The sequence below is a fragment of the Carya illinoinensis genome, chromosome 5 (assembly GCF_018687715.1).
Source record: "Carya illinoinensis cultivar Pawnee chromosome 5, C.illinoinensisPawnee_v1, whole genome shotgun sequence".
In the NCBI taxonomy this organism is placed as follows: domain Eukaryota; kingdom Viridiplantae; phylum Streptophyta; class Magnoliopsida; order Fagales; family Juglandaceae; genus Carya; species Carya illinoinensis.
In genome coordinates, this window is record NC_056756.1 from 802,802 (window position 1) to 825,865 (window position 23,064).

Below are 23,064 nucleotides of genomic sequence, written 5' to 3' on the forward strand. Positions count from 1 at the left end.
GCCATTAGATATATAAAATCCAAATTAAGGAAGAAAAGTACCCATGCAGCATCAACATGTCTTGGATTGATGGATATAGCTTTTTAATTTTTGCGTCTGATTCAGATGAGAACTACTAGTCACTGCCACGATGTTAAATAGCTAGGGAAGTGTGCTAGCTTGCAATTGCTGCTTCCATTTTCCTGTCAGCAGTCTAAGGTCGCTTTGCTCGTGAGTAGTTTGTGCACACTTTAAACAAGGGCCTAACTCCAACCTCATCGTATAAAGTGAAACACTCACTTCTTTTATATATATATATATATATATATATAAAAGAAGTGTGTGTATATATATCAAAGGTTCCACTTTTTGTGGTAAGTAGATATGCATGCAGGTGGCCGCTATTACACTAGTACTTTTGCTTCGTTGTTTCATTCATTTCAGCGTTTGGATTCAACCCTACCTTAATCTGTTGCAGAGAGAGAGAGAGAGAGAGAGAGAGAGAGAGAGAGATACCTCATAAGACTTCTGTCTCTTTCTTGCTTTTGAGTATAGATTTTTTTTTCCTTGGGTTAAGGCAACATTTTCGTTTTCGGAGAAAATCCTTAATTCCCATCAAACTTAAACCCAACTCCCTTCTTATCCTTTTTCCTTTTCCTTTACATAATTCCATTGATGTTTACTCCTTTCTTCTTCTTCTTTTTTTCTTTTCTTGTTGTATCTTTATCAACGGATGCTGCATGCATGCATCATGAGATCATGATCAATAAGGACGATAGCCACCTTCTAAAGACGTTTCATTTGTCCTTTTAAGTCAATACAAGCCAGCCATCTTTTGAAGGAAAGCTGATCGATCTATTAATTGGGGGTATTGCCAAAGATGTTTAATTCAAAGAATTGAAATCAAGCGTGAGTACTGCTCGATATTGAGCTTTGTCTTTCAAGCATGCATTTATGCGGGCCGACTCATGATCATATGCATGCTCAATTGGCTTTGATACATAACTAGCTAGTCAATGGAATAATGTTCTTTCCATTCAGGCCAGTCTCATATTTCATCTCTGGAATCATAATTATATTGTCTAGTACGTACTGCCCTTAGCTTAGGCCGGTAGGTGGCGCCGATATATGTGGGTGTCATTCCCTTTAATTTGTTCCTTTCACTTTTTATCTCGAGCTGCTTAATTTAATGTTTGTCCAACGTCTCTTGGTTATCCATTACTCATAAAACGCAAGCACCTATCCCCTCCCCCCCCCCCACACACACACACACAGAGCGCCACGAAATAAATATATAAAAAGGAAGCAGATGATTAACATTATTTATCAAGGTATTTGTTTGAATAAGCGCATCATGAAGTAATTGACACTTTGAATTCATGAACATGTTCTAGCTAGGGTTCTCCAAATTAAGTACCAGTAGTACTAGTGCATGGTGAAGGCAATGAACTTCGAGAATCAAGAAGATTTTCACTCGATCGGTCGAGTTCTGGTTGATTTTCCTTTTTGCTTTTCCTTGCATGCAGTAGTAGTACTCATGATTTCACTAGTTTAATAAGCTTTTATACAGGGCCATGCATGCAGTTAATTAAAAGGATTTTATCAATAATTCAAAGAGAAATTAATCATCAATAATTCTAAGTTGTGCAATTAATCTCGTGCACTCTTTTAAAAAATTGAATCTACTATTAATTTTTTTTTTTTTTTTATATAGACTTTATAAGATTTATGATCTATTTTTTATAAAAAAAATATAGAATATTTACATATTCTATAACTGCTTGAATAATTTTTCATAATAATATACACAGCCCAATTGCATGATCTGGCAAGGCCAAATGCTTCAAATGATAATTGATTGTCACGTACGTATGTAGGGTATCCATTCGCCTATGGTACTACTGATCAGATTGATGACTTTTATATGTGGGGATATATAAATGATGAATTGGACCCAGCTGACATGTATTGCACTTCGGAGTTCGGACTTCATCCCTCACGAGTGGAGCGTGAAACCACGCTCCTTGCAACATATCTCATGATATGCTCTATATCTATTACTATATATGGTTGCTGTAGTAGTACAAGAAAAGAATGACTGACAATTGTACCACAACCCCATGATCTATAGTCTAATTGGTCGCAAAAAAAAAAAAAAAAAAACGAGAAAAAGAGTAAATAAATATTTGCCTACCCGCGGCCAAGAGAGAATTTAGAGCAATTAGCTACCAGGAGATCGAGCAATGGCATGCAGGTTTTCATGCACTCATGCAATGCAAAACGGGTTCCCCGCGTATATATATATATATATATATATATATATACATTAATGTTCACGTATAACTATTATATATATATGATCATCTGTTTCCTTGGCCAGAACCATACGTATTGCTGCTACCCAGCTTTCACCAGAATATATGAATGCTAGCATTAATATTATTCAATAGACCCACCATCCTTTGGAGTATTATGCACTTTGTTAACAAAAATCTACAGGATGAAAGAGATCCCTTGCGACAACTATGTCTATATCTTCTTTTCATTTGCAAATCCGAGGATTTCCAATCACTTTACCCTCTTTAATTTGATCAGCATCAATCATATATACGTTGTGATATTTTAAGTGAAAGTTGAGTGAATATTAAATAATTAGTGTGTAAGCTGGTGGCTTGGTGTGAAGGGGCCGGCATGAAAGATTTGGATAAAAGTGAAGTTGAGATGTTCCCTCTTGGACTTTACCTACAACATATATAAGACTACTTCGCCTCGGGTATCCTATTACCAACCTACACAGACATAAGGTGACCAGCTAAGTTTCAGCGACAGACGGACCACATGAGAAAGTAACCCTTCAAAAGGGCAGGTCTGCCCATCAATAACACAGATAGAGACACCTCAAAAAGAGCATCCCTTGCCCAAGTCACTTGCCATAAGGGCATCGTACATATGTGGACAGTGGAGCCAAACCACTATTCTATGACAAAGGCCACATGAGAGAGAGAGAGAGAGAGAGAGAGAGAGAGAGAGAGAGAGAGAGAGAGAGAGAGAGGTTCATGTTTATACAACAGCACTCTTTTCCATGTATGGGGGGCCATGGATTTTTCTTTTGAGGGAGAGAGAGATTGTGAATAAGTTCGAGCTAATACAAGAGCACTCTTTTCCATGTGAGGAGGGAGGGTCATGGATTTTCTTTTGCGTTTCTTTTGAAGTGGAAGATCAAAAGCAGATTATCTCTACTTTTACTTTTCAGCGCCCCTCTCTTTAAGACTACTCCATCTTCTAATAAAGCTCTCAATCCCACATTACGTAGAGTTGGTCCCAGCACTGTAGGGCAAGGAAGGAGATCAAGGAATAAAGCTGGAGAAAGAAAAGCTTCCACTGGTTCCTTCTTCCATGCAACCTATTCATCCAACATAATTATATATTGATCATTCAACAACATGATAATGATATATTAATAATCATCATCTTTTACTTCTTACAACCTCTGTTTGTTGCAGGCACATGTTTCCAACTCAAGTTAAAAAGAGGGGGGGGGGGGGGGGGGGGGGGGGGGGGGAGAAGTGAAAAACTCTAGGCGCAGTATAAACTTTTCCCTTCTTTAATTGGTCGCGTAGGATGGAAAATAAACCTCTTGCATACATATATAGGCATACACGATGGTACGGTGCGTTCAAATGATTGCAGCAGTGTGATTATAACTTATGACAGGGTATCATGACGGCAGAGAGACGACAAAAAATTTAGGGTAGATCATATATAGAGAGAGAGCTTTTCCATAGGTCCTCCATGCATAACTTATCAAGGTGCTCATATATATGCTTTTCGTGCATGATTCGTATAAGAATACTATATGTCATGGCAAAGATTACAACGTTATAGCTGTAGTACTGTTGCTTAGATCTTCTCTTCAAAATGGTTGTTTAATCATCATCATACAAAAGTTTTCGCAGCAATAGAAAATGACTCTTAATTAGTACTATAAGCAATCTAATATATGCATAATTATATATGTTTGTGGGTAGTTGGAAATATGACAAGCAATTAAATCCTTTCTGAAAGCTGATCTTTCTCTTCTTATCAGTGAACGAACCGTCATGCCCTGCTTCAAATGCATTTCTTAAATAGAAAGTCTATAACTTTTGCTTTGGTATTTGCAGAAGAATATAGCAAAAAAAGTTGCAAAGCGTGCTTGAACACAGATGATTAGATTTGGGCATGGTACCCAAAACATCTCTATTGGTTAAGGAGTTCAATGTTTTTGCACCATTTTAAGTTTTCAACAAAAAGTGGGAACTTTTTCCTGTTCATGTATAAGAAGCCAACGCGCAAAATAAAGCAGAGATTTGAGTCACATTCTGGGGCAATCAACACAGACACATTATAATAGTGGCAACATGGACTGTTTCTTTCTTTTTTCTCAATTCTGCATCATTTATATTCATTGCAAAGAAAAGGAACTGCATGATAGTCGTTTCGGGCAGTTGAGCCATTTTGAATGATTGAAAGTGCAATTCCATTACATGTCTCATTCAAAAGTAATAAAGAGGATCCTTTAATTAAAGCTAAAGGGCATTTTTGTCATATGAATAAAGAAAGAGAGCATCAACTTTACTTTTCTCCCTCTAATCTGGACTTTAAATTTCTGTTATCGAACGGCTTTTGTATTTCTTGTTTATTTCAAAATTTTCAACAAACCTTCTTCTCTCCTTTTCTTTTTCTTCTGCTTTTCTTTCCCTCTTAGCTTTGCCTAAAGAAGCTTACCAGAGATATACGGATAAAAACCAAGCCATTGCTAGCAGAATATCAATCTTCTTATCATCTTCATCTCTCAGAGAAAGGAAAAGGAAAAGAAAAGAGAAGAGAGAAAAGGAGAGGCATAGCTTCTTCCTTGTATTTGAAGACTCTTCCTGCGAAGATGTTTGATTCCTTAAGCCCACGCTCATTCACAGCTTCTCAGATTCCTCTCACTTTCCCTTCCTTTTCAACAAAATCCATTACTGCCCGAGTGCTTAAAACCTGTCCTCTTTGCTTCAAGTACTTCCAAACTCAATCTTCTTGAACATACTCCGAGAAGAACATGGTCCCTTTCATTGTTTTGGCGCTTTTCTCTCTACTTGCCACCTCTTCTTCTGCCTCTTCTTTAGTTAGTGATTTCCATGCCTTAGTCACAATTAAAAAGGGATTTGAAAACTCTGATTCCATTCTAAGTGCTTGGAATCATTCGAATCCTAGCTCATTTTGTTTTTGGGCTGGAATTCAATGCTTAAGGGGACGTGTTGTTTCATTGGACTTGACAGATTTGAATCTGTATGGTTCTGTGTCACCTCAGATTTCGAGACTTGACCGGCTTACCAACCTCTCTCTTGCTGGAAATAACTTCACAGGTACCATTGAGATTGCGAATTTGAGCAGTCTTCGATGGCTAAACATCTCAAACAACCAGTTCAATGGCGGCTTGGACTGGAACTATTCGAGCATTGCCAACTTGGAAGTGTTTGATGCTTATAACAATAACTTCACTGCCTTTCTTCCACTTGGCATTTTGAGCTTGAAGAAGCTCAAGCACTTGGATCTTGGTGGGAATTTTTTCTTTGGAAGAATCCCAGGAAGCTATGGAAATCTTGTTGGTTTGGAGCATCTTTCGCTTGCTGGAAATGATCTTAACGGAAAAATCCCAGGCGAGTTGGGAAATCTCACCAACCTGAGAGAGATTTACCTGGGCTATTACAATGTTTTTGAAGGTGGGATCCCAGTGGAGTTAAGTAAATTGGTGAATCTAGTTCACATGGAACTTTCTAGCTGTGAATTGGATGGGCCAATTCCAAGGGAGCTGGGGAATTTGAAGGCGCTCGACACTCTCTACTTGCATAGCAATCTACTTTCGGGTTCAATTCCAAATCAATTAGGCAACTTGACAAACCTGGTGAACCTTGATCTTTCCAACAATGCACTGACAGGTGAAATCCCGTTTGAGTTTGTTAATCTCAACCGGCTCAAGCTTTTCAACCTGTTCATGAACAGACTGCACGGGTCTATACCGGAGTACGTCGCCAACTTTCCAGATTTGGAAACTCTTGAGCTGTGGATGAACAACTTCACCGGGGAGATTCCCGAGGATCTTGGCCAAAATGGAAAGCTTCAAGTGCTCGATTTGTCAACAAATAAGCTCACTGGTACAATCCCTCGGAACTTGTGTTTGTCTAATCAACTCAGAATACTAATTCTATTGAAAAACTTTCTCTTTGGGCCAATTCCTGAAGGGCTGGGCACATGTTCAAGTCTCACCAGGGTGAGATTGAGCAGCAATTACTTGAATGGTAGCATCCCAAAAGGGTTCCTATACTTACCTCAGCTAAATTTTATGGAGTTGCAAAACAACTACTTATCTGGAACCTTGCCGGAGAATGCTAATAGTTCATCAACGCCCGCTAAATTAGCCCAACTTAATTTATCAAACAATCTCCTCTCTGGTCTTTTACCCATTTCATTTTCAAATTTCTCCTCCATCCAAATCCTCTCACTTAGTGGAAACCAAATCTCAGGTCCAATCCCCCCTTCTATAGGAGGATTCCTTGAAGTAGTAAAACTTGATTTGAGTCGAAACTCACTCTCAGGCTCAATCCCTTCCGACATAGGAAATTGTTTCCATTTGACATACCTTGACATGAGTCAAAACAACCTCTCTGGCTCCCTCCCACCAGAGATTTCCAACATCCGGATACTAAGTTACTTGAACTTGTCAAGAAACCACTTGAACCAAACAATACCCAGATCAGTTGGAACCATGAAAAGCCTCACAAATGCCGACTTCTCCTTTAACGATTTCTCCGGTAAATTACCGGAATTTGGCCAATTCACCTGCTTTAATGCCTCCTCCTTCGCGGGTAATGCTCAGCTTTGCGGTTCCCTCCTTAACAATCCTTGCAATCTCACCGCAATAACCAAAACACCCAGAAAGGCCCCTGCAGATTTTAAGCTGATCTTCGCGCTCGGCCTTTTGATATGCTCTCTGGTTTTCGCTGCTGCTGCCATGCTCAAGGCCAAGTCATGGAAAAGAAATGGTCCGGACTCATGGAAGATGACCGTATTCCAAAAGCTCGATTTCAAGGTCACTGACATCCTTGAATGCTTGAAAGATGGCAACGTGATTGGAAGAGGCGGAGCTGGGATTGTTTACCATGGGAAAATGACAAATGGGGTCGAGATCGCGGTCAAAAAGCTTCTTGGGTTTGGCTCAAACAGCCATGACCATGGCTTCCGAGCTGAAATTCAAACGCTAGGTAACATTAGGCATCGAAACATTGTGAGACTGCTAGCATTCTGTTCCAACAAGGAAACCAATCTCCTGGTTTACGAGTACATGAGAAACGGGAGCTTAGGCGAGGCACTGCACGGCAAAAAAGGCTCATTCTTGGGTTGGAATTTGAGGTACAAAGTTGCGATTGACGCCGCCAAAGGCCTATGCTACCTGCATCACGATTGTTCCCCACGGATCGTTCACCGGGACGTGAAATCCAACAACATTTTGTTGGATTCGAGCTTTGAAGCACACGTCGCCGATTTCGGGCTTGCCAAGTTCTTGATCGACGGTGGCACATCGGAAGTCATGTCAGCAATTGCAGGGTCTTACGGCTACATTGCGCCCGGTACGTGCCATTTTTGCACTCTGCTTGCTTGTTCCTACTTAAATTAGTTGACTTGTCATTATCGAACTGTCAAACTGCCGTTGGACTGTCCTTGCATGCTCAGTAGTAGGGGAGCGGCCCTGCCAAAGAGTTCACTAATCACTCCATCCTTAGAACTTTAGAAGATCGTATGACACTTACCCTCTTTGATTAGGAACAATGAATACCTCAAAATTTAAGTTGAATCAGACGAAATGGAGCTTTTCTTTTCTATTTATATATATATATATATATATATATATATTATTTTGACATAATTTTTATCTGTCTTAAATTATTCTATTTTTAATCAAATTCGTTGATTTGATAAATTTTTAACTATTTTCTACTGCCATTTATAGCAATGTATATATACTCCGAGATTTACATCAAGAAGTTTAAAATATTTCTCTAAAAATAGCAAAATATTATAAATAACACTGTACACGAACTACAGACAAATCCATTTGATCAGTCCACCAAGCAGAGGTACAAGACATGGTAGCCATCTGCAAAATTGACAGTTCCAAAACCACCCGTGATTTAAGCTATAGACACAGCCCAACAAGGACAGTCAATGGGTACACTCTCTTAGTTTATGTCTGGTTTTATTTGTTTTTTATTTTTTGAAAAATAAAAAATATATGCATGAAATTTTTAAAGATTTTTCTTCTCAGATATATTTAATATATTTTATTAATTCTAGAAAATATATCCCTAAATATTCTCAACCTAAACATATCCATTATTTCACAAAATTAGAAAAATATATTGATTATCAATCATTTGAGAAATGTTAAAGAAAATCTAATCCTGTGCCGCCAGACATGTTGTGGGCCCACTATGTTTTCTGTATGATACGAGGGTCTGAGATGCAGTACCTGACAATGATGCTTAACGTAACAGGACGTTCACGCCACTGCAGTACCTGACAGTGGCGTGAAAGCTTATCTACATGCACGTATACTACACCGCCTACTACCACACCAACACCAGCACCACTCGTCTTTTCTTTTGTTTTGTTTTTTGTTTTTTGTTTTTTTTTGTTTTTTTGTTTTCATGAGATTTCGTTTCTGATCTAACGTGGAAACTGGAAAGACTTCCCACTTGCATTTCTCTTTCGGCTGCTTTTGGGTGGTCCTCCTCCTTCGACAACCTGAATCTCTTTTTGTCTCACTTTTTTTCTCTCTCTTTTCTTGTCCATTCTTTAGGCCCGACCTGGATTCTAGAATTTTCGTTCGGCCTTAAGACTTGAATGGGCCTCGAAAACTTCAGCCCAATATGCTTTCGTCTTGTATATTTACGTTGCATGTACATGAAAATTTACGGTCCTGGTCATTTTGTTTTGTTTGCAGAGTATGCATACACACTGAGGGTTGACGAGAAGAGCGATGTGTATAGTTATGGAGTCGTCCTCCTAGAACTTCTCACGGGGCATCGTCCGGTAGGTGATTTCGGCGAAGGTGTCGATATCGTACAATGGACCAAGAGCGTAACAAAGTGTCGAAGGGAAGACGTTATGGGCATTGTTGACTCTAGGTTAAAATTTGTGCCGAAAGATGAAGCAATGCACTTGTTCTTTGTTGCAATGCTATGTGCCCAAGAAAATAGTGTTGAACGTCCCACAATGAGAGAGGTGGTTCAGATGCTATCGGAGTTCCCTCATCACTCGCCCAACTATCAATCTTCCTCATCTTCTAATATCGTTCATGATCATCACCAAAAAAAGAAACTTGAAAAGGAGAGAGATTGCCCCAACTTCAAACAAGAACTTTTGGTTTAAGAGACTTTTTTTTTTTTTTAATTTTTTTTTTTATAGTCTCAATATATATTGGTGTCTTAAAATCTTGTTCTTTTAGAATTGCTACGTCTTTCAAAGTATATCTTTATTTTGGATTTTATTTTTTTGTTTCTCCTTATATTTAGGCAATAGGGATTTGGCGGCCAAATAGACGTAGGAATAATCAATAGGTGCAATTCCTTTGAAGGGTGCATCTCAGATGAAGAGCTTGCCATCTTAAGGGTTTCTTACATGCTCTTTTATTGTATTGTATATATACATTTTTATTTGATTGTTTGATATGTCTATATATATTTTTTTTCCTGTCTCAAGGATACCAACTCATGATTACCATTGTCTCTCATGACAAAAAATAGGCAAATTATAAAAAGGAAAATGCTTGATCTACTTGAACATCTTAAATAATGAAGTTTATACGTATGCTCAATTGGTTTAATGTGATTCATTGAATAGTAAAACTTTTTTTATTAGATTATTTAAAACTTGTATGTAAACTTACCCATTTTGACTCGTCTGGTTACATAGTTAAGATGCTATAAAATAAGATATTTTGTTAAAAATTAAATAAAATATTATTATAATATAATTTTTTAATATTAACTTTGTTTTGAAATTTTTAAAAGTTGAATTATTTACTATGTTTTATATGAAAATTTGTAAAAATTGTAATGATTATATAAAATGATATGAGATGAGATGAGATTGTTTAAATTTGGGTATCCAAACCAGCTAATGCTATATGTAGTTATGGAATACGTAAATACCATACAGTCGTTTTAAAAAAAAGGTAAATCTACTGTTAAAAAATTAATTAATTTTATTTTATATAAACTTTATATTTATTTATTTATTTTAAAATAATTATACATCAACACTCTCAACTATTATTTCGTAATTAATTATCGACTTCTTAACTGAGAAGGCACGTAAGTTTTGCGGCTTCTTTTTTTGGTTTTTGGGACGTAGGAAGGGAGGCCGTTACTTTTCGGTCCATACAAAAGGAGCCTCGTGAGTCGTATTCAACAAACACGGAAGGAAGCCCAATCCCCGAGACATGGATCGGCCCTTCATCTTTTCCATCCAACAGCCCACGTACATCCTGCTAAAAAGTTGGAACAAATCCTAGCCGCCTTGTACACCACTGAGGGTTTCTCTTCTCCTTGTCACTTGGAACGCCACCCCAGTCTCTCGCCCCCTCTATACGGCAGTATACACGTCCCGGGAACCGCTTCTTGCAACAAAGAAAGCGGCTTTCCGATTCCTTCTCATCAGACCCCGCCGATTCGATCCACGTTTCATAGGTTCGTCTCTCTCTCTCTCTCTCTCTCTCTCTCTCTCTCTCTAATTTGCAAAGAAAAGTTTTCTTTTTGGGATCTCTTTGTCCGCTTGACAAAGAAAGAATAGAATTTCCTCTTTTCACAGGTTCTTGGTAACCAGTCATAGTTTTATCGAGAGAAAATATTAAACTTCTGTGATACTTGTTTACTTCTCTAAAGTCGTTATATAGCTCTAACAGATTGACCAGAATTCAAATTTTCTCTTAAAATAAAATGAAAACACATAATGAAAAAACCTTTGCGTAAAATTTAAGTTGTCATTTAAGCGCGGAGACTCGAATCTCTTTTCTTCGGCAACTATTTTGACGGGTGTCCTAATATGTGCGCATGGTATACATTGTAGGCGTTAAATACGTTGTAGGATTCAAGCAATGTTCTGTTTGGAAACAAAACTGGAATTCAATAAATACTTAGACCGGCATGCATTCTTCTGACTAACCCCCTTTTTTTCTCTTCCTTCTTCGTTGTTTTATTCTAGGGTGAATTCGGTTTTTGAAGATTGAATGGCTGGCGAAAAGATAATCGAGAAACGTATCCTTTTTTCTTTTGTTTGATGATCTTATCGTAGTGTTTTAAGTATAAAGTTGAATAAGTTTGTTTTTCTTTTGAAGTAAGTGTGTTTTAGTAGGCTTCATTTAGTTTGCCTTTTATCTGCAACAGAGTTGGCTTTATTGCCACAAATTTCGATACGTTTCCTATGTACACCTCCAAAGGTTCTATCTTCCAGCGCCAAAACACACGAATTATACTGGATTAGTGTAACATTTCAGAAATTAACCACATGCATGGATTTGATTGTTTGTTTTGATCTTATGGGTGTGATTCTGTGAATTCACCTCATGGACACAGACTGAATTGATTGCACAATGGGAACCATCCAGTTTTATTTTTGCGGACTTAAATGGAAAAAAGAATTTTTTTTTTTTTGGGGGGGGGGGGGGGGGGGGGTTGTGTGTGGGGTAAAGTTTTGGTAAAAGTTCATTTTAAGTTACGACAGTTCACTTAACTATATATTCCAGCTGAGCCTGGGGCTACAGGGTTGAAGTTGGAATCTGTTACTGATTTGGGTGAGCTAGAAGTGGTATGTCCTAGTTAGCTATTCTCTGTTTCTCTGCCATCTTGTTTTCTGCTTCATGATCCTGGATGTTTGCTTCTCTCTTAAGTTGGAGTATGGCTACCAATTTGAAGATCGTTGGGGTCCACCTTTACTCTTCGATTTGACAGCATATTATGTTTTCATTATTCACTCTTTTCCCCAAAATGTCTGTTTGAAAAAAAGATACCGAGTTTGCTGCTTGTAGTTCTTTTGTGTATTTCATAATGATGTGTTCTATTCTCCTCTATTGAGAACAATATGGGTTTATGAAATATGTTATTTTTATGTGTTTTGAGAAGCAGAAATCAGTATTTCTTACTTGTATCAGTTATATTAATCCTTGTCTAACTTACCAATAAAAAAATATTAATCCTTGTGAGTTCTAAAATTCATTGGGATCGTCCTGTGTTAAAGCACTAGTTCTGTTTCTTCACTGCTTTAGACCCGACTAATGTGTGATTCACTGGAAGTGTTAATATAGGATATTTCTGTTACTCTTTGGCGGGTATGGTTGATGTCGTTTATGCACCCGCTGGGGTGGGAGCGACTCCTGCGTGACGTTTCTTTTGCTTTTGTATTAACTTGAGCATTGATTTAATGTTTCTTGCAGGCTACTGGAAAAGATGAGATATTGTCTACGTCAACCTCGTCTATACCCTCTTTAGCGAATGCTAACTCTAGCACCAAAGGTGAGACTGATCACGAGTCAGTTGGAGAGCAGGGTGTTTACCATCCACCTACTAGCTGTTACAATTATTATTACCCAGGTTAGAAGTCAAAATGGTTCTGTCCACAAATGTGATCTCTAAAACTCTTGAAAGTAGTTGGAAAATCTGAATGGGCTTATTAGTAGTTGCTTAGAATGCTTAGACTGATTTATTTACTTTATGTTATGTAACATCATGTGCTAGTCTGGGATTAAAATATTGATCAACATGGTACTTTTCTCTATCATGATGACTAAAAATTTTATAAGAATTTTGTTGCTTGTTTAAATATTGAAATTCAGAAGACTTACATAATTGTGATTCTTATGAGTTACTTTTAGATTATCATGCTTAGTAATTTTCCTTGATATAAGTTCGTTACCCACATTCTATGCTCGAACATGTGTTTCTATTCTATGCAGTTGAGTTTTTTTTGTTTGATAAGTTTATGCAGTTGAGTTATTAATCCCCACAGATTGAACTAAAATATTATGTATTCAGTGATATTATCAAAAGAATATTACCATCTGTAATTAGTTTTGGTGCAACGTAGTTAGAGCTTCTGAAGTATAGTCAGGAAGCTATTGAATGAGTTGGACTGATAGGTGGGTTTGGATATGATGAGATAAGGATTTTTCCCATTTTCAATTCTGGGCTTAGGTGCTTAGCTGAATAGTAGATCCTTCGACTGATAGTAATTTTCTATCTCTGTGGTCCCTCTTTTGTATAGTGGGTGGGATGTGTTTTTGTGCATGCATTGTCTTAGAAAGGGTCAATATTCATTTATAAGGAATGAGTCAAAGGGTTTTCCTCAAGGAGACCCTCTTGTCTTATGGTGGGAACCAATTTTACTTATAAAAAAAAATGGTGGGAACCAATTTGACTTGGACAGGGTTTTGATGTCGAGATTATCATCAATATTGGGAGGGCTAGAGGGGGTAAATTGGAGAATGTGCCAAGCCTTTGAATTTGATACTGCATCAATAATGATTGTGGTCTTGGTGTCAGGCTGATGTCAATGATAGTAGCTCTTAACTGGCTTTGGTTGCACTAGTCCGGTCGCATTGATCCAGTTTGGTTTGAAAATTGCTCTTCCTTTTACTTAGCCTGCCCCCCCCCCCCCCCCCCACCACCACCAAAAAAAAAAAAAAAAGAAAAGAAAAAAACAAAAACAAAAACTAAAAAAGAGAGAAACTACTTGTTGAATTGTTTGAGAACAATACTATACCGGCTTCAGCACCATTGTGGTTGTACCATATCTAGCCAGATAATTTTGCCAAATATCTCACCTGAAACCACTCATTACTGAGAGTTTTACCCCTATTTGTTCCCCATTCTCTATCTAATGTGGAAAAGTTGCTGGGAATTCCCAATTTGATTGTTCAATTTACAGTTTGGTGTAAAGATTTTTAGTAAGGTTTACAATTATCAGCTGTTGTATTCATTTTTATAGTGGAACATTAAGTTTATTCTATCATTTTGCAGGATCTAATGGGATTCTTGATATTGACATGTTTTATTTACTTACCAAAAATTTTTTTTTCCAGGATCTAATGGATCATTTACTCAGTCAAATGATAGTTATAATCTTCATGCAGATGGTTCTCACACGGTATGTTCTGTTTCATATTCTATTTTTGGAAATTTCAGACAATTCAACGTATATCCTACAAATGCAGCATCAATAATGAAGTAATGATTTTTACTTCTTTATTGGATGGTACTCCAGGGTATGCAATCTGAAAATGGTTCATTGGTCTATTATCTGCCTGGCTATAACCCATATACTTCTGGGACGCTTGTGGGTACTGATGGCCAGTGTGCTGGTCAGCAACAATATTTTCCTTCCTCGGGATATCTTCAGCCACCTGTTTCCTATGGATCTGAAGCTGTGCCTTGCTATTCATGGGACCCGACATTTGTTGGGGATCTTCCAAATGTAACTGCTGCCGGTTTTGCAAATGCAAAATGTGCTCCAGGTTCTACTGCTTTTGCTAAGTCTAATGGCTTCTACTCTATGAAAACAAATGGCAACCCTGCTAGCAAATTTTCAAATTCTACTGCTCATGCACAACCCATCAGAACTATAAACAAGGTACTCAATTGTCAGAACCAACTATCATTAAAATAAAATATGGTACTCATTTTAATGTTTCTTTATTTACTAAAAGTTTTTTTCGTACCCATTAAAAAATTGACGTTTCTTGGTATTTTATTTGACACAGCTTGTTGTTCATTATCTTTATGGGATGCTAAGCTGTTCCATAAATTATAGTAGATTTTAGCAAAAGAGTTGAGGTTATTATTGCATTGCTTATCTATCTATCTATCTGATCTTTTGGGTTAAAGTTCTTTAAATTGGATACCACGTCATTAGCTGCAGTTAGAAAACTAATATATTTTCTTTGCTATACATCTGTTGTTAGTAACCAAAGATTTTATTCAATTTAGGGGGGAATACTTGTAAAAGAAAAAATCAGGGATTGGGTTATGCCTATTTATATCATCAATAAAATTCGTTTTTACCAATTAAAAAAACTGGAGGGGATACTTTTATTGGAATTGATATCTGAAGGTTTGTCATCGCCTTCGATCATGGGCTCTCTTAGGTGATATAAATGTTTTGATTGTGTGAACATTTGATGTTACAGGTGCCTCGTGTGGGTTCTGACTTCTCAAGAGGCCTTTTGAAGGATTACCACCCAATAGGAAAATTGTCCCCTTTTACTTACCAAAAACAAGGTCTGTTACCTCATGATGGTCAAGCAAACTACAGACCGAGTGGGAGAGTATGGAATTTAAACGATCGATATAATTCAAGAGACAAAGACAACAGGAATGTAAACTTTGAAACCTTAATTGAGGTAACTCGTGGTCCTAGGGCGTATGCCAAGACTGCTCCTTTAGGTTCAAGTTCAACGAACGAAAAAGAAGAGTTGGGGTTCTCAGTTCGTAGGGATCGATACAACCTTCAAGATTTTCAAACTGATTATGAAACTGCAAAGTTCTACATCATCAAGTCCTATAGTGAAGATGATATTCATAAGAGCATCAAATATGATGTTTGGTCCAGTACACCAAATGGTAATAAGAAGCTAGATGCAGAATTCCGTGATGTTGAAGGAAAAGCCAGTGAGAAAAGTAGCAGGTGTCCAGTCTTTCTTTTCTTCTCGGTGAGTTGATCTGCAAGACTGGTTTGTTTAGAAAATCACATATTTTGTCATTTTCATTGGTTCAAATGTATTTTATGAGTGACTTTTAAATCTGGTTTTGTTCATTCTCTGATGTTCTAAACTAGAATGCCTAAACAAGTCAGCCCTATGCTTTTGCATAATTTTATTTCATTGGAGAATTATTTGCTAAAGAGCTGGCTAGAAGATGGTAGTATGGACATTCTTTTTTTGATGTTTTGGAGTAAGATAGAAGCTAAAGCTATAGAAGGATAAAGAGTTTTTTTTTTAATCGAAATTATGGACTTTCTTTCGTTGGTGCCTTGGAGTAAGATAGAAGATAAAGCTAAGATGGATAAAGAGTATTTTTTAGTGGAATGGCAGATGTTACTGCATAGTTTGGGTTTTTTGTGTTCTTTTCTCTATTTTATTATGTACAAGTGTGTGTGCAAATTGATTTTAGAAATAGTCTTATTAAAGATGATATCTATGCCTTAAGTGTAGCATATAAGCACTTAACGTTTCATTTTTTATATTTTCATCATTGCAGGTTAATGGAAGTGGACAGTTTGTGGGCATTGCTGAGATGGTTGGGCAGGTGGACTTTAATAAAGACATGGAATTTTGGCAACTTGACAAGTGGAATGGGTTCTTCCCAGTGAAATGGCATATAATAAAAGATGTTCCTAACAGTCAATTGCGGCACATTATCCTTGAAAACAATGATAATCGTCCTGTAACTTTTACGCGTGACACTCAAGAGGTATTACATGATTTGTCTTCAGCAATCTACTTTTGCATGCTGCTTTACTTGCATTTACCAAAAAAGAAAAAGCAAAAGAGAAACTTTAGCCTAGAAAACACTTGTGGTGGCATTAAGAAAACAGAATTATCAATGATTTTTTCTTGTTTGTACTTATTTAGACTTTTTTATTATAATTTGCAGATTGGACTCAAGCAAGGTTTGGAAATGCTTAGTATTTTTAAGAGCTATGCAGCAAAAACATCTTTGCTCGATGATTTTAACTTCTATGAAAATCGAGCGAAGTCTATTCATTCCCAGAGCAGTAAGCCTTCATCTCAGCAAAATGAAATATACAGCAACGGAGACATACCTGTAAGTCTCTTCATTACTTGACAGCGAATCATTTTGTTAAATAAAAAAGGTTATGGCACTTCCCAAAGGGGCATCTTATTATTACTTTTGATCTTTTCCCAAATCGAGGCCCATAGGCAATTTGTACAGGAAGGGGTGGTCTTGGGATCAATTTTTACCACTAATTACGTTAAAGGAAAAAAATAATAATTTCAAGAGAATGTTTTCTAGATTATGAGTGAGCTTCTGCTTCTTTCTCACATGTATTGACTTCTGTCTATGAAACATAGTTGATTTTTTTTTTCCTTTCTGATTGCACTCATTCTAGAAGCTAAAATTTTAACCAAATAATGTAGAATCACGTCAAGTTTTTCTTACTACCATTAGACAGGAAAATCAAGGCATTTCTCTTTTTCTGTTGGTTCTTGGGTTACACAGTTTTTGTTCTAGTAATGAAGTTTTATTGATGCCATACTTGCCCTGTTTTGTTTGGCAGAACCGTAAAACTGGAGAAAGGAATATTGAGGTAGAATGTGGGGACACCAAGAGAACGACTGATCCCAGTTGTCTTATCAATCGCACTAAAAATCTCTCCCTCAATGACTCTCCTCAGAAGAGTAATTCAGTAAAGAATCCTTCTATAGCGAATTTAATTCCTTCGGCATTTTAGAGTTTTCAGGGTTAGTTTCCATTCTATAGGCTGAGCTACCCCTTCCACACTCATTCCCCCATCTTTTCGATTTCATTTGTATTTCCTAGTTGGTGTGTTTTTTTTTTTTGATCTCTTCTGAGTCATTTCTTCTTGGTGTTACAATTTCTTGTTTGTCGGAATTTGGTTTCAGTAATTAGTTTATAGTTTTGTGGTCGAATCCAGAGTTGTTGTTGATCTTGATTTGTTTAGTATTCTGTTTTTCAGTAGGCTGTTAAGAAGAGAATGATGCTCACATGGAGTCAAACTGACTGTTTCTCTCCAGGTCTTTTATAAAAATACCATCTTCTTCTTGTCCCAAAACAATGGTGGGAGAGAAATCAAAAGTAATTAACATCAATGATCAATGTACAACAAAAAACTGAAGTGATATGTCTCTGTCTGTGTTCGTACACACATAGCTGTATATTATACGGAAGAGCGAGCAAGGGTGGGTCTATGCAAACATGTGAATAGCATCTGAATGTCTTACTACATGAAGCATGATTATCAAGTAAATAATTTTTTTTTTTGATAAGTATGATTATCAAGTAAATAATGAACCCTTGTCAACAAGGATCAAAATTATAGGGAGAAAAAAGGAAGATAAATGTTAAGTTGGTATTGTATATGAATTTATGGCTTAATAAAGAAAATTCAGAAAACATTACATCTATTAATTACTATTTTCAGATATTAACCCTGTGATTTATCCACACTTAAAAAAAAAAAAAAGGGTTTTTGGTATCGTAAGCGTATCATGATGATCCTTGATTTCTCATAATTATAAAATAAAATAAATGAATAATTTGATAAATATTTTTAAAAAGGATATTCATTCTTCTCGATGTAGTATCATTAATCGCATCTATGACGGAACATGAAATAAGTAAAAATAACAGAGTGATTTTAAATTAAGGAAAGAACCGACAGCGGCATTTCTTGTAACGTTACTACCCTCGAGTCCTCTGCTTCCACCCCCACTCAACGTTCAGATTCCGAAAACTCCGGTGCAGTTTGGAAGCTGAGAAACGGTGGGACAAATACGACCCATGACAGAAAATCCCAAGCACTTGCTAGACCGTGTCTCCGAATCTCCCCATAGGCCTTCTAAAATCGCAAAAACCGCCGCCCAAAACCTCAGCAACGACGAAGAGGAACAGCAAGAAGCGCCCATGGGCCCAAGCCCTAGAACCCAGCGATACCTGGTCGCGATCGAGTACATTGGGACTCGTTTCTCCGGGTCTCAGCAGCAACCTAACTTCCGTACCGTCGTTGGCGTTCTTGAGGTACGTTCTGATGTTTCTGTTTCTTCTGTTTTTCCGGAGTACTTGCTTTTTTCTCAAAAAATTGATTTTCTTCGGTAAAGCGAAAGTTGCGATTTTTTGTAATTCTATTCAGATGCTGAGAACATAGAACAAAACAAAGGAACATGAAATTTGAGTATCAGGTTTTTGGTTTTGGTGAGCAAAATTATGAAATCCTCAGCTCAACTCGCAATTTGGTCATGCTTAGTTGACAGCAAATTTCATTTTTTCCCGGGCTCCTGATAGTGACATGTTAAGTTCTTTACCCTGCATTCAAAGAATTATGTTACTGTTCTTTTATTTAGTTTTCTCTGTTATGAAAAACTGAGTAAGCATGAAAAGAATGATAATAATAAAATATTTTGTATGTATTATATTGTTTTCTTGTAGTTATTATTATCCCATTTTTCTCTCTTTTTTTCTATGAGTAAATTATCCCTTTTCTCTTGGCAAGTAAACAGAGAGTAATGTTTCATTATTTGCCCGCAATGCAAATTACAGTTTCGTATTGATTAGTTTGCTGATATTTGGTCTTTTTTGGTTGATGTAGGAAGCTTTTCATAAATTTATTGGCCAGCCAGTTTCAATTGTTTGTTCAAGTCGTACTGTACGTATAAGCCGCTGCCCAATTCATATTATTTTTCATATAATATTTGTGTCATAGATATCATCATTTTTATACATTGATTTAGGGACCTTATGCATATTGTTTGTTGTTTTGTCTCTGCATTGATGTTATCTTGTACTTGTTGGGATTAATGAAATTTTCATGCAGCTCAAATAAGCTCTTTATCTATCTCAGATTCTCATAAGTCTTTGTTATGTTTTATCATGAACTATTTTTATATAAGGCATGATGTGCACGGACATAAACTTCCTTATTACTGCAGGATGCAGGAGTGCATGCCTTATCAAATGTTTGTCATGTAGATATTCAACGCATAAGCAAAAGGAAGCCTGGTGAAGTGGTATGCCTCTTTATCAGTTATTATAGAAGTCTCTTTTTAGAGTGCGTGCTATGCTCATGTGAGAAAACGGATATAACTTTAAACGAACTCCAATTTTTTTGTTGTAGCAATGAATATGAAAAAGATACTCGCACATTGATGGTAGCGCTATTTAAGATTTGAGGGGCTGGTAGTGAAAGACCTACTAGTATTATATAATTGTTTTGAATTCTAAGTTATACGTGGAGATGTAGTGTCACTTGTTTCTCAGTTCACCTTTAACAACCAGGGAGAGGTGAATATTATACTGTAGATGTGTGTGTGTGTGTGTGTGTGTGAGAGAGAGAGAGAGAGAGAGAGAGAGAGAGAGCAATCTTGAAAGAATTTATAAGGTTGACTAGTCCTAGAAGTGTCTTAATTTAAATATTAATTCCTGAACTGCTCTTCCATTCTTTATCAAATGCAGTTACCACCTCATGAACAAACTGTGGTCAGAAGAGCTGTGAACCATTTCTTACAGGTGTGGTGTCAAGAATTCTAACACATAATTCTTCCATAACCATAAATGTTTAAGTGTAGAGATGCTTATGCTTGTTGTGGCTCTGGACAATATGAAATTGTGAATCTGAAACACTTCCAACTTGCATATCTTGAGTTTTATTTATGAATTGGGATCATTCTCTCCAGAAGAATGAAGGTGATATAATGGTGATTGATGTTCGATGTGTTCCAGCTGATTTCCACGCTAGATTCAAAGCTCAAGAGCGCACGTAGGTACTCATTAATGCAAATTGAATTCATGGTACTTGCAGCTAATGGCAGCACAGAATTTTATGTCACTTTCAACAGAGTTTTAGCTTATATAGTGTTCTGTTGGATGTAAAACTAGATTGCATCTCGCTGCCAATTCCCCACATGATGGATTGGTCAGAGAGGAATTTGTTAGCCTTGGATTATTTTGGCCGTATTTTTAGCTGATCTTGAGTTCCAGTAATTTAATTGTAATTAGGTATTTTTGTTAGTGCTATAAAACTCTGGATTAGTGTCAGAAATTCATTTTTTCTCTGCCTAAATATATGTTATTAAACTCTGGATTAGTATTTGATTAATTTTGATATCTTGAACATCCAAGTTTAAATATTTGAATTGCTACTGATAAAAAGAAGAAATATATTTGAATTGCATTAGATATCTCATTCAGGTACTTCTATCGCTTGCTTTCTGGACCAGAACCTTTGTCGACCTTTGAGAGGGACAGAGCGTGGCATGTTCCTGAGGAGTTAGATATACTTGCCATGCAGGTCCTGATATCAATTGGTTATGGTTGCCTAGTTATACCAAATTGTTTGTTTATTTTAAAAAGGAGATTATCAATCATGCAGGAAGCATGCAAAATTCTTGTTGGGCATCATGACTTCAGTTCCTTTAGAGCAGCTGGTTGTCAGGTTGTTGCTAATCTACAAGAGAGTTGGCAGATACTGTTTTTTTTTTTTTTCAAATAATAATTCAGCTATTGTTTTAGGTCATCTTTTCAATTATTTCTTCCATCCTCTTATAAAAAAAAAAAAAAAAATTATTTCTTCCATCCTGATTGCTGTAACGTACCTTCAATTTCAGGCAAAATCACCAATTAGAACTTTAGATGAACTCACGGTTTCTGAGGTAGTTTCAACTCCATATTTTCCGTCCATAGTTGAAAGGAGACAGAACAATCTAATCATGGAAGATCTTCATGCAAGCTCAAACAAGTCGGAGAGTGACCTACCTGTTAGTTCTATTTCCATTGGCAATGGGGCAAGCGGCTTTAATGGTGAAGCTTCTCTTGGATTTGGCATAAGAAGAAGGCATCGTTGCTTTGTGGTAACTGCACGTGCACGCTCTTTTCTTTATCACCAGGTTCTGTTTTTTCCATATGTTTCTATTTTGCCTGCTGTTAATACTTTCTGGATTTCTACCATTGCTTGGAAGTTTGTTCCCTGTGAGTTAGTCCTTGGACATGAATTATTTTAAAACTCCATTATTCCTGGGTGTCTCAGTTTGCAAGATATTCTATGAATTTGTAATCGTATATGAATATAAAGGCTAAATTTTTTCTAGGAAATTGGTACTTTGTTTTCTTCACTCATGGGCTCTATTATTTTTCCACTTTCTTGTAGTTCTTAGAGATTTTTTGCATGAGATGTCAATGCAAATTTTAGCATTTGTTTAAGGTTTACTGAAGTTCTTAACCATGCCTTTGATTAACACAATAACACGTTTGGTTTGTTTTTATTCTTCAATTAATGCTAGCAAATGTAAGTCAATACTATAATTTTTTTTATTAGTAGACTGCAAACCACCATTGTTCTCTAATCTCGTCTCTCTTCTTTGAATTTTACTGTAAGTCAGTACCATACATTTTTTTTTTTTTTTAATTTTTGAAATTATATTCCTTCCCATCCTGTCTCCCCACTTTTACTGCTTATATTTTCCAACTTTTCCAGAGGCAGTTTATCTATTTAATTTTTATTTTTCATTTTTTGGTAAGTGGCTGTAGTCTAGGTTGTTCATTACCATTTGACTGAAACTGGTGTAAGTTTCCCAGGTTAGACTGCTCGTTGGTGTTCTAAAAGCTGTTGGAACTGGAAACTTGACAATCTCAGATGGTGTGATCTTTATCTCGTTAAGGCATTTGTTGTTTTTATTTTGAAAGAAGTTTATTCCAAGTCTCCATTTGAACTGATCTGTGTCTTTCATATGGTGAAAAATCTCAGTTGAAAGAATCCTTAATGCAAAGAGTGTGACTGCTGCAAGTCCCATGGCCCCTCCATGTGGTCTCTACCTTGGGCATGTGAAATATGATCTGCCTTGAGAGGAAGTATAAAGGAATCGTGGTTTCTTCTAAAAATGTCATGGAGTTGTGTGTTACCGGAATACACTTCCTAACTGCATTGGTACCAACGTCCAAGGGATAGTACCAATGCCCGAAGGAACTTCCAGATTAATGACGACCTTGTTACAGTGGCCCTTTGACAGAATGGTCTCTGAACCATGCACTTGTAATACTGCAATTCAATTGTCTGGATTTCTCTTTTCTTCAATAATTGTCTGGAATTTGACCTCCAAAATTAATGGCATTGGCATATTTGAGCGTCTTCAGTTCGGCTTTGTATTACCTTCTTTTATGGAAATATAAAGTGATAATTTACTCGTCCGCAAAGTAATTCTGCCCACAAATATGGGAAGCAAACTACATCCAAAATTTGAGAGTTGTATGTATAACCATT

At 36.7% G+C, this 23,064-nt stretch overlaps 3 protein-coding genes across 10 annotated transcripts; all 3 read left to right on the top strand.

The window, feature by feature from the left end:
* Nucleotides 1-4,555: 4,555 nt before the first annotated feature.
* Nucleotides 4,556-9,770, top strand: LOC122310740 (leucine-rich repeat receptor-like serine/threonine-protein kinase BAM3). Its single transcript, XM_043124875.1, has 2 exons — nucleotides 4,556-7,631; nucleotides 9,005-9,770. Exons 1-2 carry the CDS (start codon nucleotides 5,063-5,065, stop codon nucleotides 9,430-9,432), a joined length of 2,997 nt encoding a protein of 998 aa, XP_042980809.1. The 5' UTR covers nucleotides 4,556-5,062; the 3' UTR covers nucleotides 9,433-9,770.
* Nucleotides 9,771-10,572: 802 nt separating this feature from the next.
* LOC122310880 (YTH domain-containing protein ECT4-like) lies at nucleotides 10,573-17,748 on the top strand. 4 transcript variants are annotated; one of them, XM_043125107.1, is made up of 10 exons: nucleotides 10,573-10,751; nucleotides 11,266-11,318; nucleotides 11,807-11,868; nucleotides 12,494-12,650; nucleotides 14,138-14,202; nucleotides 14,320-14,685; nucleotides 15,242-15,763; nucleotides 16,311-16,523; nucleotides 16,707-16,877; nucleotides 17,353-17,748. In XM_043125107.1, exons 2-10 carry the CDS (start codon nucleotides 11,291-11,293, stop codon nucleotides 17,524-17,526), a joined length of 1,758 nt encoding a protein of 585 aa, XP_042981041.1. In that variant the 5' UTR covers nucleotides 10,573-10,751; nucleotides 11,266-11,290; the 3' UTR covers nucleotides 17,527-17,748. The 4 variants fall into 4 exon arrangements, with proteins under 4 accessions (XP_042981041.1, XP_042981042.1, XP_042981043.1 ...); XM_043125108.1 differs by having other exon boundaries at nucleotides 10,574-10,751; nucleotides 12,494-12,572; XM_043125109.1 differs by lacking the exons at nucleotides 11,266-11,318; nucleotides 11,807-11,868 and having other exon boundaries at nucleotides 10,575-10,751.
* Nucleotides 17,749-18,011: 263 nt separating this feature from the next.
* On the top strand, nucleotides 18,012-22,936 carry LOC122310881 (tRNA pseudouridine synthase A-like). Of its 5 annotated transcripts, none has more exons than XM_043125114.1 (10): nucleotides 18,012-18,833; nucleotides 19,402-19,458; nucleotides 19,742-19,819; nucleotides 20,265-20,318; nucleotides 20,486-20,568; nucleotides 21,000-21,099; nucleotides 21,181-21,243; nucleotides 21,416-21,658; nucleotides 22,383-22,443; nucleotides 22,552-22,936. In XM_043125114.1, exons 1-10 carry the CDS (start codon nucleotides 18,597-18,599, stop codon nucleotides 22,647-22,649), a joined length of 1,074 nt encoding a protein of 357 aa, XP_042981048.1. In that variant the 5' UTR covers nucleotides 18,012-18,596; the 3' UTR covers nucleotides 22,650-22,936. The 5 variants fall into 5 exon arrangements, with proteins under 5 accessions (XP_042981048.1, XP_042981046.1, XP_042981049.1 ...); XM_043125112.1 differs by having other exon boundaries at nucleotides 20,489-20,568; nucleotides 21,416-21,694; XM_043125111.1 differs by having other exon boundaries at nucleotides 18,286-18,833; nucleotides 21,416-21,694.
* The last annotated feature ends 128 nt before the right edge of the window (nucleotides 22,937-23,064 follow it).